We start from the raw sequence: 18882 nt of genomic DNA on the forward strand, positions 1-18882 counted from the left end.
AATCAGTCGTTTAGTATTAGCTGATAGTAACAATCGTGAGAGCATACCATGGATATATAAACAGTGCTTAAGCAACACTAAAAATAGGTTATGCATACCTGGCGGAGTGTGCAGAAAATGCCCCTTTTAAGTTCCGTTGTTCATTTTTGAGAGGTTAGAGAGGATAATTTTAAAGATACATAGTTTGTTAATGTGTATCATTTTTTAATGATTAGTGTTAAATAATGCCCCTTAATGAGTTTGACAACATTTATACAACCGTATAAGAGCAAACATTACGAATACGTTAATTTACTTGGCGGAATTTGCAGACAATTCCACTTTTTGAATTTTTTGTTCATGTTCAATGCGTGGTTTTGTTTTAAGATAAATTTACTTTGAGTGTTAAATATCTTGTATTGGTTGTATTTATCATGTCCCAAATGGGTGCATTAACATTTTGAACTTGATGATTATCCCCCTCTATATATAAGATTGAGTAGGATACCCTTTTGGAATAGCCATTTCCACACCATGCTTTCATTAATGCCGGGCATAATTACACCTTAAAGGATAACGATGTTATCTACTTCTTGTTGCATAAAGTCATCTATTTGCGTGAAACGAGTCTTCGGATTTTTAATGCAAATTCAACAACAGAGCAAATTCAAATGCAAGTTCACCAAGTAGAAAGTAATTATGTGTGTGTTGTATTAAATGAGGCTTAACAAATATTAATCCGAATGCATAGACTACATGTAAGAATACATCTGCGTGCGCTTAATAATCTGTAGAAAAATGGCTACATGAAATTATGCAACATTAAATAGAAAAAGAGTTAGTCATCTTGTTATTGTAGCATCGCGACGAAAACATGCATGTCAGAACAACAATTAAAAAAACACATTCCGCATTTAGCTCCAATACGACAAATGGATAGAGCGGCATTAATGTAAATCTAATCGTTTAGACTAATCACGCATGTGATAATGTCAAACACGCATCTAATTTAAAAAGCGTGTACATGTAGATAATCTAAATCATCGCATCGTTAAAACACTCCCTTGTCTAACTTGTTAAAGGGAATGTCTGTTGTTGCAAATTAAAGAACACCAGATGTAGGTTTAGGAGGAAGACGTATATAACGTATGTGCGTGTTAAAAAAATAACTATAGCTCACAGTTTGCGCGGATATTGAGTGATTTAATATCACGCATCTGAACATCCGGCTGTTACTTATTGTGCAACAAACTATAACACAAAAGTATTGATTCGATTCTTACGCGACTTTTCATGACGTATATTAAATAATAGACTTGCGATTATTGCACTTTTGGTAATTGCATTGACTGAACTGTTTGTTTTTAGCGCGCGCTTGGAATTTGCCTACTCCTCCCATAACAATTGAGGTGTTGAATTTATCTTAAAATTTGAAATTATTGGCAAGCATCAAACGGGTTTCCGTAAACAGTGTTCAAAAGCTGAAAATATGTGTGTTTTATACGCGCAGATTAATTTTCTTAGAACTCCCGAGAATACTTTTTTTTTGCATTCATAGATTAAAAGGCTGCATTTGATACGATCTATAGGTCAGTATTGTGGTTTAAGGTATGCCAGTACCGTTTACGTGGAAAGTTCTTAAATTAAGTTAATAGTATTCACAATTATGTCAACTAATGTGCCATGGTCAAAGATTAAACTTTTTTTCATGTCAAGTTGGGGTTAGGCAAGAAAAAATGCATCACCAATACTATTTTCATTCATATTTTTGATAATAGCAGATTGATATTACAATAGATTCGAATTCGTATTAATATTCATGGCATTTAGATTGTATGCTTGCTATGTGTATATTTTATATTGAACAATTTCTTGAATAAGAACTAAATGTCTCGTGTTTCCCGTTGCATTTACTCGTAGTTGTTTTGTTTACAGTAACATATTAAGGTTTCTATAACGTTCAATGTCTTTACTCTATTGTCGATAAACATGATTTCGCCTTCGAAGTATTGGCATCGTTTCCTTAAATGCGTCGATTGGGCCTGAAAGCGAATCAACGCGTTGCCAGGAAACAGTCACATACTGGCTTATACTTTCGAGTCATGGATGCATAAACAATGTCTAAAATACGAATGGCATTTAACAGAAATGGCATAGCAGAATTTTTAATCATTGAGCGGCAATATTCGTTATTGATACACTCAAATGTTAAGTACAAAAAAACGCAACACTTTGTTTTATGTTAGCATATTTTAGTACAAGCATGGTTGTAAAGTAACATTCATGTAAAAAATAACGAAAAGCATTAATCGTTGCTACGATGTTCGTAAATAACCATTTTATTAAATCATGCATGTGTCGTAGAACTTTAAAGCCTAGTTATAGGATTATATTAATTACCAGAAACTTTTAATTGGCAAAAACAACTACGTTTGTAAGTATTGGGCATCATGCACATGTCATACTATATTGCATCGTAATGAAGCATGCTTTTGAGTGTATATATGCATACTCCACGGGAGTTATACGAATACAATGGTCCTTATAAAATATACTAAATTCTTCTGCAAGAAAGTAATTTTTTTTCGATAATATATCTTCAGAAACCCTACTTCTAAACGCATCGAGAACAAAAATGCAGACTATGACAATACCGCTCAAATTATATTTCCATACAGGGTGTACATGAGTTATCGTTAAATTGCGGACGTACTTAGCTTTTCTTAATCGTCTACGACGTGGTTGTATGATTAATATACGATTATTTATTTAAAAAGATGATTAATAAACGTCTTATAAACAGCAAAGTAAATCTTTCTGGAATCAATATAGATGACTGTATAACTAACCTTTCCATTTTTTATTTGACTCAAATAATGAATAAGGCTAACAATAAAATAAACTACGTTAGTACTTATCAGCATTTAAAGGGGCCTTTTCACAGATTTTGGCATTTTTTAACTTAATCATTAAATGCTTTATATCGATAAATGTAAACATTGGATCGTAAAAGCTCCAGTAAAAAATCAAGAATAAAATTAAAAAAAGAAAAAGAACATTGCCCGGACCAGGTTTCGAACCAGTGACCCATGGAGTCCTGCCAGAGTCCTGAAGTAAAAACGCTTTAGCCTACTGAGCTATTCCGCCGAGTACATATACTTCAAGTATTTTATACCTTATATAAGCAATCTTCGTAGTTTCACAAAATTTAACGACAAAAACAGAACTCTCCAAATTATTCAATCGTTTCGCGTTGCAACGCTTTATAATTTTTAGGTTTTAAAATCGTCAAAAGATGCATATAATGGCTATATTAGACCATGGTAAATGTTCAGTATTACCGTTTCCTCACAAATATCATAACTAAAACGAAAATTTGCGAATCTGAAACAACTTTTTTCAATTTTGTCAATTTACCAAAGCGTGAAAAGATCCCTTTAATAATAAATATAAAACGTAACAGTTAAATCAATATAAAAAAGAAATTATATACCAATTGCTCAATCATTAACATAACTATAACACGATCTACATAAAATACTTATGTAATCTGTAAATGAACATACTTAAAAAACGAACATACTTAAAAAAACATTAACTGGCAAATAACATGACGTCTACATGAATTCGTATAGCGTGCAATCAGATAATTATAGTTAACGAAGCCTTGGAATATGGTAATGAGATAATCATACATTTATGGCCTGGAACGATAACGCTCCAGAGCGTCATAGATTTCGCGTGTGGTTGACATGAAAAGGAAATTAGATATACAATATTTTAGATTACAAATTGAATGACATTTACGTGTCGTGCTCCAGTAGTAACCGTTGTTCGTTTGCTTAGTGAGAAATGACCTTTAAAATTATCATTGATATCAACAGTTTTAGGACACGCGATGAAAGTATAGAACTGATGGATCAAATCCGGTTGATCATTCAGTGAGTTCAACTATTGTACACGATGCGCATAGCCATTTCAGTATATAAATATTACATGTTTGACAGGGTGACAGTAAATTTTTTAACTTGAGGAAATACTGTCTAACGAAGCGATTTTATTTTATAACACCGAACAAACTATTCAAACATGAACAGTTTTTATGAACCATGAACAATTTTAATATTCAATAATTGTAATTAATTTCAGCAATGAACAACCATTAATATGTTAAGTGGTTCAGATTTTGGGACCGAGCAAAATGAACTTCGCTTTATTCGGAACCGACCTAGTAATCGATTTATACCATCAATTTTTTTAGTCGTCAATTATTTCTTTAAACATATATTACAGAACTAGCTTTCCGTATTTTATTTTCATCACTTGATTACGCAATTTATGACGTACTCGTCATTTCGGTGAGGAAACATTTTGGGACAACAATATGGACGTGGTGCTTTCTTAACAGTAAAATATTTGTTTAAATCATCGAACGAATCCAAAACGTATTTCGGATTGTGTGGTCGTCATGCATAACACCTTAAGAACAGAAACTGGAAGTGTATATCGTTGTAACTTTATTGTTATTAGCATAGGATTAAAGTTGCTATTTAGGTAAGCGTGTCGTTTATACTAAATTGATTTTTTGTTGACTCCTGTCACAGCTTAAATAATGGCATTAATCTATTTTACAGCACAGTTTCAGATGCATTATTGTAATGATCCAAATACAACGAAAATGCAAAACTGCGCATGCGCGAATGGGACAGTATAATTTGTTTACCATTCCGCACGTGATTGCTAAGGTAGCGGGCGACAGTATTTTTTGGACAGTATTTTTTTTCCCGCTGGGTCTGACAGTATTTCTATGTCACGATGGCCTATGGCAGTTTAGCGTTGTGAATAAAAGTGAGGTATATAGAGAATATTATGATAGTGTCGGATAGAGATAAAGTTTATCATGCGAGGCTTAGAACCATGGTAGCGCGAGGCTACCATGGTTCGGACCGAGCATGATAAGCTTGATCTCTATTCGACACCCACATACTATTCTATTTATCCTTTTTGTGGTCGTTTATCGTTCAAAAAGAGTAAAACTACTTTAAAATTTAAAGAAACAGCGCTGGTTTTCCAAGTTGACTCCGAAGTGTGTGTTTACTTCAACGCCGTTGAACGTAATCATTTGCTATGACGTCACATTGAATCATATAGTATTCTTAGATAGAGAGCGGAAAGCCATGGTCTAAAAATAGAGATAGTATAAAGGTTAAGTTTATACGATCGTTGTTATACTATCGATTTTTATCTGGTAATACGATAAAATAATATAAACTATCAAACGATTGCATGGTATTACAAATACGATGTTGGTTTCAACACGTTCATGCAATTGATTTCTGAACGGCAGAGTAATATATATAGAATAGTATGTAAGTTTGGGATAAAGATCAAGTTTATCATGCGAGGCTTAGAACCGATGTAGAGCGAGGCTTGCCGAGCGCTAACATGGTTGGAGCCGAGCATGATAAACTTGATCTTTCTCCAAAACCCATATAATATTCTATTTATCCTATAATTTTCTCCTTTTTTCAATTAATTATCATCAAATATCGCATTTTTTGACGATTTTGTTTTGCCGTGGTAGAAAAAACAGAATCTCCAATTTTTGGAAAAACCCTAATCTAATCTAAAAATAGCGATAGTATAAAGCTCAAGTTTATACGATCGTTGTTATACTATCGATTTTCATGTGGTAATAGTATAAATAGAGAATATTATGTGAGTTTTGGATAAAGATCAAGTTTATTATGCGAGGCTTAGAACCGATGTAGCGCGAGGCTTGCCGAGCGCTAACATGGTTCGAGCCTCGCATGATAAACTTGATCTTTATCCCAAACTCACATAATATTCTATTTATCCTATTATTTTGTAATCGATAATCGTTCAAAAAGAGTAAAAATACTTTAAAATTCAAAGAAACAGCGCTGATTTTTTCAAGTTGAATCCGAAGAGTTTGTTTACTGCAACGTCATCATTTGCTACGACGTAACATTGAAACATATAGTGTTCTTAAGATAGAGATCGGAAAACCGTGGTCTAAAAATAGCGATAGTTTAAAGCTCATGTTTTTACGATCGTTGGTATACTATCGATTTTCATCTAGTAATAGGATAAATTGTAGGACGGTAACACGTTTCTTGCAACATTCATCCCAAATCTATCTGATTTTTATTAAGTAAGAATACCTTATTAGAATTCATGTAAAGACTGTTGCTAAATCTATTTGCGATATCTACACACATCAATTTAATTTGAGATTATCGCACCGATGGACTTCTTCAAAATGTGATTTCTACCAGAATCCTTGCGTTTGTAACGCAATTAGTCTTTGAGGATCAAGACTTGAGCTAAGTCATAATATATAAGCGTATTTTTAGCACACAATCAGTGATAAGTGCAATTAAATTTCAAAATTGTCAAATCGAAAAGCAGATTGATGCCACGTGACTTGATGAACACTTAAACATAGAAGCAAACTTTCTCTGATCTGATCTGTCCAATAGCATTCTTCCTTTGTCTAACGAGACTGTGTTACCAATGGCTCTCGAAATTCTCAAAGTCATACATTGCATAATTGAATGTAAGCATCTTATACTAAATTTCCGTTTGCCAATACAAATGACTTTTAGTACATGGGATATTACAATTATTTGACGAATGTATCGGACAAAAGTCAATAGACATCGAATTTCGGATGATTTAACATTCGGATAATGCTGACTGATTGTTTAAGATAGATTAAAATAAGATAAAGAAGAATCTGGTTGCGACAACCCAGAGATAAGGAAAACAAACCCCGACAAAAAGGTCGATACACAGATCTTAAAGTATTAAGGTATTTGAAAAAAAAAGTTGTGTTTTGCTTTGTTCCGATTTAATATATTCTTTTGAGTTTTGACTTGTTTAGCATGTACCTTTATTTATCTAAGTCTGACAAAAAACAGATGAAACAGAGGTATCACCCACTGTTTGTATATGTCGTTAATGCAAGATTGTCTTAAAAATTAGTTTTTGGCTTTCACTTATTTATTTTAATTCGATGCTATAGAAGGCATAACACACTTTGTGTTCGTATGATTAAAAAAATAGACGTTGTTTATACTGTTCAGTTGCACACTATGTGTGTTTGTATGTGTTTAATATATACAAAACTGATCGGTAAACTTGACGCATTCTTGAAGCTATTAAGATTGAAAAGCGAAGAAGTTGTTGACTTTGAATCTCTATGCACTATACTAATAGTTCACCCAAGTAATGTATTCATGCATATCATTCTTTTTGCTCTTTCTGCTTCGTCTATGGTTGATTATATTTAATTATGATAAAACTGCTTCAAAAAATATCTACATATTATAGAGAAACACAGTTTTCGAATTTATTTTCAAAATAGGCAAGGTTCATGTACGTCTCAGTCAGTTACACAACCCTAGTTTTGTTATGATTGTATCATCAACCTTTTAGTTACTAAAACTTGCATTATGTTCAGGCAAGTATTTGAACTATTTAAACTTCATGCATTGCGCTATGACATACACAATATCATAGTGATTCATTTTCAACTTCGCTCAGCAAGTCCATTGCAAGTTCATCAATTTAGGTAACGTCGCTTTATTATAATATGTTTAAAATTGAGTAATGTCAGCTTCGGATGATATGCCTGTTTCTTTTTCTAAGTTATCATTTATAACATCATTTAAAGTAACGATATACTATTTCAAAACGGTCATTGTGTTACTATTACGTCGTCAACAAAAGAAATAAGGCAATACCCTTATGGTTAGCTGGTACGCATGTCATAACCCAAAATTGATTTAATGGCACGTGGTAATGTCACGTAAACTTCATTACCGACATATTACATGGCTGATTTAACTCGTCAGTCTGCACTTCACACGTTTGCTGTCAATTGTATTTGCACCTTAAGCCCAACAATATTCTAAGTATTACAGTAATGTTAACTATTTTTTAAAGAAATGGTATACCATGTTTATCTGCTCTTGTTTATCATACATAACTAAATGGAAATGTATTGTCATATATAGCGTGTTGTCTATAATGGATATTTTTGTTTCATTGTTTGAATAAGATGATTGCTAGTGCATTGAATTCAACGATATTAAATTGAATGCAAGTTGTAACGTAAAGGTATGAAGGTTCAATGATACAATATAATGCTTTCTACACGCGATATGCATTGATTTAAGTTTTTCTACCCGCGGGGGATATATTTAGGAGTTATTCGGTTGGTCTATGTTTCTGTCTGAAGGCACAGAATATTCTCAAATTTGAAAGGGATTACTTCTTCAAATAACATTCGCTACAAATAAAACTTCGAATATGTATTCACCTTCAAGACTAAGAAACTATTGAATTGAATTATTTGTCTTGAAGAAAGATGACATCACGGTGTGGGGGTTATAATATTTATGTCACACATCTGGCTTCTGATTGAGAAATGACAACACGTTAAACCATTAGTTGAAAAATATAACTTGATATTTGAATATTGGTAATCCGAAGCGTTCACTAACGACAATCGCTATATTATGGTCAGCTTAGGAAGTAAAATTAGTTTTTTCTTAATTATTCTGATATTGATTCTGCAACTGACCGATGCGAAGTTATTAACCAAGTTTTGTATAGAAACACAGTTTCTGAAACGTATATGAATAAAGTCATGGGTAAACTATAATTAGACACGTGCAATTGGCTTCAAGTATAGAACTAACTTGTTCACGACAATACTAAAGAATTATTATATATTTGATTAAATATTGGACGAACAAGGTATGTTTATGTAAAGGTCAATAGCATGGTAAAGTGAGAGCCTTGCTCAATGTCTCTCCCATAAAAGATATTTATCAAGGATGGTGTTCAGCGTCTCACATAATGGACACGTAAACAAATATTGGTTCATCGATAGGAAAGCTTGAATGAAATCGTTGAACATCGAGCTTCGTTAAGCTTTTAATTGATATTATCTTGTGTTAATAGTTAAACATTCTCCGTGAGCTATTTTCGTATTTGTTGAACATAGTTGGTGACCTAGCCTTTGCTTTAAGAGTTTCTGGTGCGAGTCGAAGGCAATACTTTTGTACCACAGGGTTTGTTGTTATTATAACTATTTAAGCATTTTGACATTTTTAAAAATACAAAACTTAGTGAACACGACCCTTAAAAGGGCCTTTTCACAGTTGTTGGCATGTTTTGAAATAAGTCATTAAATGCTTTATATTGATAAATGTAAACATTGGATCTTAAAAGCTCCAGTAAAAAATCAAGAATAAAATTTAAAATAGGAAACAAAAGTATCCGCAGCTTGACTCAAACCAGGCACCCCCGGAGTCCTGGAGTAACCTGGAGTAAAAACGCATTAGCCCGCTCGGCTATTCTGCCAAGCCTACTTGGTTAAAGTATTTTATGCATTATATGAGCAATCTTCGTAGTTTCACAAAATTTAACGACAACAACAGAACTCTCCAAATTATTCAATCATTTCGCGTTGCAACGCTTTATAATTTTGAAGGTTTTAAATCGTCAAAAGATGCATATATTGGCTATATTAGACCATGGTAAATGTTCAGTAATACTGTTTCCTCACATAAATCATAACTAAAACGAAAATTTGCGAATCTGAAACAATTTTTTTCAATTTTGTCAATTTACCAAACCGTAAAAAGATCCCTTTAAGAAATGATAATCTAGAATTTATCATCAAAAGTATCCAGTTATCACACTTTGGTATCCAGTATTTTTTAGTGTCCCAGACTTGTATACAAAATGAAATGTTACCATTCGTGTTATTCGCAAAATCTAACGTGAGTTTGATTTTCAATTTCTGGCATTGACTTTTCTGGTGAGAAGTTAAAACTTTCGAAGACACTGTACGCATACAATTGTCTTTATCACCATGCGCGCATTTAAATGCATTTATTATCTGTTGTCATAGTAACTCTCATTGATTGGCAGGTTTTAAATTAGTTCTTTTTGAATCTCGTCGGCATTAATTTCGCCAGAAATATGCTTTTGCCAATATATTGAGATGACACACTTTGTTGACCAAATGACCTGTATGTCCGATTGAAAATGCTCACATAAAGCCGCGGTTGTACCATACAGACGCAAATCTTTAGAACAAATGGACATTTGTTTCCATGCGTACTTAAACAATACAAAATGTCGTTTAATCGCACAATATTTAAGCAAGACGTGTACAGGTTTAATTATACACTTACTAACTCTAGGAAGATTGGTAAGTATGTATGTAAACATGAAATCAGCAGATCGGTCAATACACCCCGAAACAGTGCGGGCGTCCTAATGTATTGTATAATTCGAAATAACCAAACAACAAATTTTAACTTTGTCAATTAAAGCTTTTCCAATCGTGTATTGATTATTATAACTTTTATTCTGAACGTTTTTGTTAACCAGTTTTTCCATTTAAAACGTTTTAAATTTGGTGAAATATTTGCCCAATTGTATGGAGATGCTTACTTATTTGATGATTTTCATGATGTCATAGTCAAACTTTGAGTTCAAACGTCATCATCAGGACGCTTTTTTGCATTTTATTTTTGCTCTTTCTGAAAACTGCAATGACTTTTATTTATATTTAAAAATGAACAAAACAAACTTAAGACGCACGCAAAATACCGGCGACTGTTTGTATGCCATCGATTATTATATACGAAATATCTTTAAAGACTCTCCCCGAAATAAACACTGTGCCAACAAAGCATTTCAAACAAACATTTGTTTAGACCATTGACGAAGTTCTTGTCTTTCTTTGTCATGGTATAGTCTACCCAGTGCATCATAACCATATCCGCTCTCCACGCAAACTGCTGAATACAGTACATGTACACTTCTTCCGGCGTTTGGGGCCCGGGAACTCTCTTTGGATCAGTGGTGTAAACTAAAGATTTAAGTATATTAATACAGTCGGCAAGATCTGAGGACAATACATCATTTTCGCGCGAAGCAGCATTACTACCGCCAATACACGCATTACCACCATGGTATTTGAAAATATATCAGTAAATATTAATTACGTTTAATTGTAAACTTTAAAGGACCGTGTGAACTGGTAAAATTAACATTATGTGTTTTCGATAATCTATAACTATGCATGCACATTTTATCTTCGTTTTGTTTAACTTTGACGTCTTGACACAAACTCTATCTAAAAACACCAGTATTCAAGCCCTAAGGCGTGAAAAGGTGTAAGACGACTTACAAATACCACCAATAGAGGGCAACATTTGCTTTAAACACAGCTTCTGTCTGTAAAACCAGAAAGAAACCGCAGAACGTGGTAGAAGTGCATATATGTATATAATGAAGATGAAATGATGATGTAGACGTTGGTATTATTTGCTTTTGTGGGATGAGAATAGAATAATACTTTGAATAATATGATGGTATATTATGGGAGATTGTTTGTTAAGTTTCTGTTGTTGATGATACTGATGACGTTGTGTGGTTGATGATTGTGATTACGAGGAAGATGAGGAACCGTGTAAAAAATGAACATAATGGAAAGGAGTACATCCAACTTTTATATTTTAATCTATTTCAACACAAACGAAACACAGTACACGATATTAAAAAACAGAATCCTTGTTACCAGCAAAATTAGTTTAAAAGATCACGTACTTTTTGGTTAAGACGTTTTAAAGGTTGACAACAACGTGTGTTATAATATAGCACATTTCAGTAATGATATATGTGTGTGTTTCGATAACATCAACAATGCTAAGAAATAAACGCTTCTTGCAGCATTGATTGCTTAAATGACCGTTCCACCTATTAATGGGCGTATTTGCAATGTTTTCTGCTTTTATCTACATGCAAGCATTTGTAGCAGCACCGAAGAAGACGAAGTTCCACTTGTTTATGTTTGTACCATGTTGCCCTCATGTAGATCAACACAGTGGCACTTATTACATTAAACCTTAATGTTTAATTGTGCTTTATTCACTGTGTGATGTTTATAACACTGTGCTACTTGTCAATGAGGCCTGATAAGATGATGTATTTTAAATGATCCTGAATTGTACATTTGTTTTGGTTCAAAAAAAATCACTATGAACACTACACGAGGCTTCACATACAAAACACAACGACACACATCAAGACACCAACCTCGTATATAATCCACTTCAAACAATGCGCATATTATAAATTGTATAAATCCCCAACCAAACTTGCCTCTTGCAGATTCGCAATCCCCTGTCACTCCAGTGATTGAGTTATAGTCCATTAAAATCAAATGTCCATGAGTTGTGTATTGCAAGAAAATTCACTGGTGTATGGAACAGCATTCAACATAACAATTTTACATTTCATAAGTTCCTGAAGCACACAAGTTGGTATATTTGATTATATTGTTTTCACCGATCTCATGGTTGATTCATGTATGGATTGAATATTGCCGCATTTATTTATTTTATGTATTTTCACGACCGAAACGAATAACACAAATTAAAAAATACTGTTATTTCTTGAAAAAAAAACACATCTGTGTAATTAAATTAAATAAATTATTCTGAGTAATTCATTTTATCCTGCCTCTGTTGCAAACATAGACCTTATATAGCAGGGTCGAATAAACTAGTTTATCTCCGACATTACCTCGCGTGACCGCGATCTACCGTAAGTACGTATTCCTACGCGCCGATAAGCATGTTGTAATATTTGACCTTTGACATTTATTGAGACGCTGCATCAATTTTATAATTATATTATATATCATCCTATTTTTGTTCTTCTAAAAAATATATTACACAACCAGCTTTCCGTATGTTTTATTTTCATTTACTTTATCACGAAAATTATGACGTATCTAGCGTGACGTATTTTCTCTGAAGAACATACTAGTACTCAGTTCCGCTTCCAGTAGGGATTCATATGAATTGACACAGAACAAGTTTAACTCTTTCCTGATATATTTCGCCTAAATAGGCTTTTTCAAAAATCAAATTTTGAGAAATCTCATTTAGAAGAAATATATCAGGAAAGAGTGGAACTTTTTCGGAAACATACTAGTTTAAGCAAGACTCCGTGGATTTTAGGGACAGCAATTTCGACGTGGTGGTTTGTTACAGTACAGTTATTATATATTTGTAAAGCATCAACTGAATACAAAATGTATTTCGGATTGGATTACTTGAATACGTGTATTAAAACGTGTACAAATTCCTACAAAGGCCTTTATAGAAAATATACAACCCACTCTATTTGCATTTTTAAATACATTGTTTTAAATTTGTAAATAAATATGTTAAAGTGATATTATGGGCATTTTTGCACTGTTGAGTTGAGCTGAAAAGAATTAACAGGTCAAAAGATTTAGTTATATTTTGGTTACTGACCAAACTTCCGCAACTCATCTTGCTACCAGTTGTTTATAAAAAAATATTTTATATTCAATATTTTACGTGACTCACCCAGTCCTGTAGGCCGAAATGATCCGTGATCCGTAAAACAAAATTGTGTCTTTGTGTCGAATGAACGAATCTGCACTAAAACTAAATTTAGGTTCACATCGTACATGCATGATCAGTTGTCAAACGAAAGTACGGTTGATATGCAAATGCTTTATTTCTCTCTTTACGGGATATTGTTTAAGTATGTTGATGCTGCATTAACAAATATGAGTGTGTATGAAGTGAAAAAAACAAAAATAAACAACGGTTGCGATAGACACCCATACACTGTTAGATGCCCTAAATATCACTTTAACATAAATCATTTAAATTTAATTTATATTAAGTAGTATGATATGCCTTCTAGTTTGCAAAACGTTTACCTAAACACTTTACTATCGGCACAAAGCGTCCACAAGTTGCTTCTGGTTGAGAAAAACATTTGAATTTAATTGCGACTAGCTTCTGCCGCGCGAGCAATCTGAGCCCTCTGAGTCCTGGGTTCAGCGGGAGGTGCCCTGAAACGTGGACCAACATTGATGGCTTCATCAGTAGATACTGCTTGAGCCATATTGCCTACAGGTTCGCATCTTTCTTCCGTGCATGTACGTTCAATGGACACGCACACACCGGCCTTACCACAACGCGGGCAGGTAGGGGCAGGATCGCATTTATACCAGTTTTTTGTCCAGTAGTTGCAATAACCATCGATAATTTTGTATGGTGGTAATGCGACCATTTGTTCATAATGGACCATGAAGACCAGAGACTGGTGGATAATCTAACTCGGAATTAATCTTCGGTTTACATTCAGTTGATTGGCGGATGCAAAACCTTTCCCATATGCAGTCGAAGATGAATCTAGACCACTCATCTGTCCACCAACCCAATTGTGAGGGCCACCGTGGAAGTATTCAAAGTCGGTTTTAAGTGTGGCAGTAGGAAATGTGATTTCGCTAGTCTTACAACGTTTCAGGACCGCTCTGATATCGTCTCTGCTAAAAAGCTTACTGTCGCCACCGATATTTCTGCGCAGCTTACCAAAGCTCCCAGCATCCCAGTTCGCGAACGGCCCCGTGGTGACAAGTCCGAATCCGTTTCCAAAAAAATACGTTGAGAACAAGATTGTAGTTGCCGGACCGGACATGGCATAATCAAGCCTTGAATCCCAGTATGGAAGAGAAACAGTGTTGTCAATTTTTCGCATCGCTACCTCGAACCTAGAAAATAAAGTTGAAACAGTCATATATTACGTTAGTGAAAAAACGTAAAGCATTGCAATAACATTTCATTTAAGAAGTTCTTATCGTACATACAATATTCTTCTTCCGTACAAAACTAGATATACTCTATGCCACCCGAGAACATTGGGACCAACGCGGGCAGACGCGCTGACACCCGTATGAAGATTCGCAAACGTGTCATACTGTCCATTCTAAAAAAGAGAAGTAAACATAACATTCGAATTGTAAATATATTCGTGTGTGTACAAATAACGGATGTCATTAAATGCTTCAATATTTGTCACCGACGTAAACGATTTGACAACGCAATACAGTTTGCAGTACATTTGTACATCATTAAACTAGCACATCACATTTGCGTAACGGATGCATTCTACAACATAATTACTGTTATGTGGGTACATGTTACCGATACAATAAGGTACGCGAGGGGAGTTTTCGAAATAAAATGAGCCGTGTTCAAAGAAATTCGCTTGGCATGTATTTCCAGATAGGTTGTGGTTGACACTTCAAAAAGTGCAATCAATGACAAGGATGAGACGCGGAAAGATCCTGACTCGTTTAGTATTTACTCTCAAATTAATACCGTATTTCGCAGAACTTGCCGATGAGTAACAAATGTGTGTTAATAGAATGATCGAATGTTGCCAATCTAAGTATCGTGTTGTAAGCATAATGCAGAACTACATATTTGTTATCGGTTGCTTTAGGGCACAATCGGTACTAGAAATGTCCATAACCACATAATGTTTTTTATAGTAGTTTGATTATTACTAGTGTTAAATTGCATTACATAAAAAGAGTGGGATGAACTTGTTGCTTACATTTTGATTCGGAGTAGCTTACTTACCTATCTTACCTAATTTAATTTAAATAACAAATCGTGTGTTGGAGACTTTCTGAGCATAGGATCCAAATGAATAAATCCTAAACTTGTATTGCTTTACTTAAAAAAAATCATCAGAACATAAGCTTTATTTGTTTTTTCATGAATGAGTTAAGCGTAAGTAAGTAAAACGGTTCAGTGTCGGCAAATCCCCAATTCTATATTGCACAAGTCACATAGACACAAATGTTGGCCATTTGACTAAAAATTAAAGATGTTTTTGAATCAGCGAAACGCTAAAATAGCCAGATCGTTATGAAAACGTGAAGATAGTACTTTTGTATTGTTTAATTTCCGTCTGCGACGTTCAAAAAGTATTTTCTCTTATCTGCAGTGTTTCTTTGTTTTATTCGTTGATTTTGTGCCTTTTGTAACACTATTGTATGCGGTGTGTTCATTTACTAAAATATTCCTTGTACGACTCAGGTTTTTAGGACGAGACAGGAATTGAGCCTGCAATCTTATAATGTGTAGCAAAGCGGTTTACTAACAGTACAAGATGACCCTGCTTGTACGTTATATAAACATCAAAAGATTGACAATCATTTATTAATCAGTGGTAAATATACTGGAATGGTGTAATAGGTGTGCACTTTTCTCGCTTGGTCAATCCGTGATGTTAGTTTATTATTGTTTGCATGCTAGAATTGGCGTTCGATATCCGCGTTATGATGTTAGACTTTAAAGATATACAATAACTTGGAGATAGTTTGCTTTAACAACTGTAATCAATATATTTTAATTGTGTATTTTTGTAGAAAGAAATTTAGGAATATCTGCCGGTTAATGCCTTATAACTTAATCTTGATAAAAAGCAATAATAGAGCATGCCATGTTTGAAGGGCAACTTATATATTTATCTGAATACAAACGGGTGCCATGTACATCCACATAATCTACATTTATTTGAATTTTTGTTTATATAAACACAGGGGCGATGTTCATTATTAAACTGACTATAACTTTAAACAAGTGATATTATTATACAAATCATAGTACTTACTTTATCATCAACGCTCATCTATGAGATAATCGAAATTACATAACTGCTTTCGACTGATAAACGAAAACTATTCAATCATTATCAAGTTGTTAATTTAACTAATCGTTTACTAAAATTCAGTATATACAATTTATACGCGAAAATTTGTTTAAAAATAGTATTATTGTTTTTCTTCCTTACCAGTTTGAGGTATCAATAGGGCATTTCAACTCAACCAATCATGAGCGCTCAAGGCTTGTACATAACATGTTAAACCCACCCGCGTATTGCAGGACTGTCGGTGTTGTAGATTTATGTAATTATCATTTTTTATCATTCCTTGACATAAACGTGTGTAGTAAGAAATACAAAAAATTTTAAAAAAATTAACTTATTATCTTACTATAAAAGTGTGAATTCATGCATTTATGGTAATGACAAATTGACCACAAAACCCATGTTCTACACATATATACAACAGGTTACCACAAGCGCCGTGATTACTATGCAAATTCATGTATTTATGGTAATGACAAAACCCACGTTCCACACATACATGTATATATAACAGGCTACCACATGCGCCGTGAATCCTACTAACATCTTTGAAATTATAAAAACTCCTATTCAATGACAACGTAGTTCGCTGATGGGGGATAATGGCCAATTATAAATACCAACTCAATTCATTTCAGAGAAAGGAGAGTTCAACAGGCGATGTAAATTAAACAAATTTGTAAAAAAATGAAATTCTGTAGTTTTTCCTAAACAGGGTTAAAAACAATCATAACGTATTTAAGTTTATACTACAAAGAGTGCACATGAAGCGTTGATGCATATGGGGTTCAGTTTGAATTTTGTTTAAAATTATCAAAATTGTGCAAGTGACTATGCCTACAGAATCCAGAATGTCATTCACGAAGTCCTTATCTTTCTTAGTTATGTTGTAGTCCTCCCAGCGAACCATGTCCGCTCTCCATAAGAACTGCTGTGTACAATACAAATACACTTCTGGCGTTCCGAGTCAGGGAACTGTCTTTGCATCAGTGGTGTTAACTACAGGTGTCAGTCTATTTATACAGTTGGCAATCTCTGATGACAAGACATTTTTGAGCGGAGTAACATTTGTTAGCGCAAATACGTACGTAACCACCACGATAATCAGAAAAAATATCAGTAAATATAAGTTCCGATTAAATGTACACTTCACATGTCCGTGTGTACTAGTACGACTATATTATGTAATTTGGATAAAATTAAAGCTGAAACTAGGAAACTACAATACGTAAATACGTTTAAGCTTTTAGTATTGTCCAATTAGAAAAAGTATAGATACAATATAATATTCAAGCATAAAGACGTTATATAGATTTGTGTTTTCAAGTTACATGACCAACACAACTACTTTTTGCTGACCATAAACTTATTTGTTTATCAGTTTGCTTAATTCACACAAAACACATTTCAAGTTTGCAACGTTTTGCTACACTTGATCATATTTGCTACATAAGCTTCAAATATAATTATACTCTCATAAAGAAAAAACAGATATGATGATGTCAGTTCTTATATTTATTTAATAGAGAAATTTTAATCAATTAAGGGGTGTTGCTGCAGGTTATTTAACCGAGAATATATTTATAGCAACACCGATGATGCTATTATCACAACTCAATATTTTTGTTATCAGTATCATCAGAAATGACTGAGTTGGTTCATAATTCAATTGTCAGTGGTTCTATTCCAGGTGGGGGTAACTTTTTATTTTACTTTTTTTTATTTCTTTAATTTCATTCATGTTTTATACTGGAGCTTTTTAGTCATGTCTTTTAAATTTATCAATTTAAAGCATTTAATCACAAACTTCAAAACAAACCGAAATCTGTGAACAAGTACATGTAAGTTATTAATGATTAAGGTCGAGTTTGATACGGTATGGTATTATGTTTGTGATTAAATATTGTTTTTTATTAATATCTTTTGGTAAGCTGTTGTGATCCAAGTTAAGATTGTAAACAATGTCTAATGTTTATGCATATGTCTTACAATCTATGTACCGGTACTTGGGTTTTGCCTAATTGATGTATTTTTATAAAATTTGACGTAGACGGTAAGGACAGTTAAAACAAAAAATCTAGGTTAAAAGTGCGGTGACCCCATTTTTTTATTTGGGTTTTATGATGACAACACGTAGATGAACGTATTTGAGCAGTTTTGCAGAATTCTATTTGACAAATGTTTTTTTAAATTACATTTTGGTATTAAAAATATTAAAAAATGATGTTTTTTGGGTCGACATAAAAATGAATTTTTTTTTTTTTTTAATTTAACTTGTGTTCTCCGTTGTTTTGGCATTGTGTT

At 33.4% G+C, this 18882-nt stretch overlaps 1 protein-coding gene across 1 annotated transcript; it reads right to left on the reverse strand.

Moving 5' to 3' along the window:
- Positions 1–14190: 14190 nt before the first annotated feature.
- Positions 14191–17488, reverse strand: LOC127846196 (tyrosinase-like protein 1). The gene is made up of 3 exons (XM_052377370.1): positions 17420–17488; positions 14726–14844; positions 14191–14629 (listed from the first exon to the last, which is right to left on the reverse strand). Exons 1-3 carry the CDS (start codon positions 17486–17488, stop codon positions 14191–14193), a joined length of 627 nt encoding a protein of 208 aa, XP_052233330.1.
- Positions 17489–18882: the final 1394 nt, after the last annotated feature.

Source organism: Dreissena polymorpha, chromosome 9, assembly GCF_020536995.1.
Source record: "Dreissena polymorpha isolate Duluth1 chromosome 9, UMN_Dpol_1.0, whole genome shotgun sequence".
NCBI lineage: Eukaryota > Metazoa > Mollusca > Bivalvia > Myida > Dreissenidae > Dreissena > Dreissena polymorpha.

Excerpts from the sequence above, each read along its gene's own strand:
- LOC127846196 (XM_052377370.1), bottom strand. The coding sequence starts at position 17,488 with ATGGTTCGCTGGGAGGACTACAACATAACTAAGAAAGATAAGGACTTC. Across the intron at positions 14,845-17,419 it reads TGAATGACATTCTGGATTCT|AATGGACAGTATGACACGTT; the intron begins GTAGGCATAGTC and ends TCTCTTTTTTAG. Across the intron at positions 14,630-14,725 it reads TTGTACGGAAGAAGAATATT|GTTCGAGGTAGCGATGCGAA; the intron begins GTATGTACGATA and ends TTTATTTTCTAG.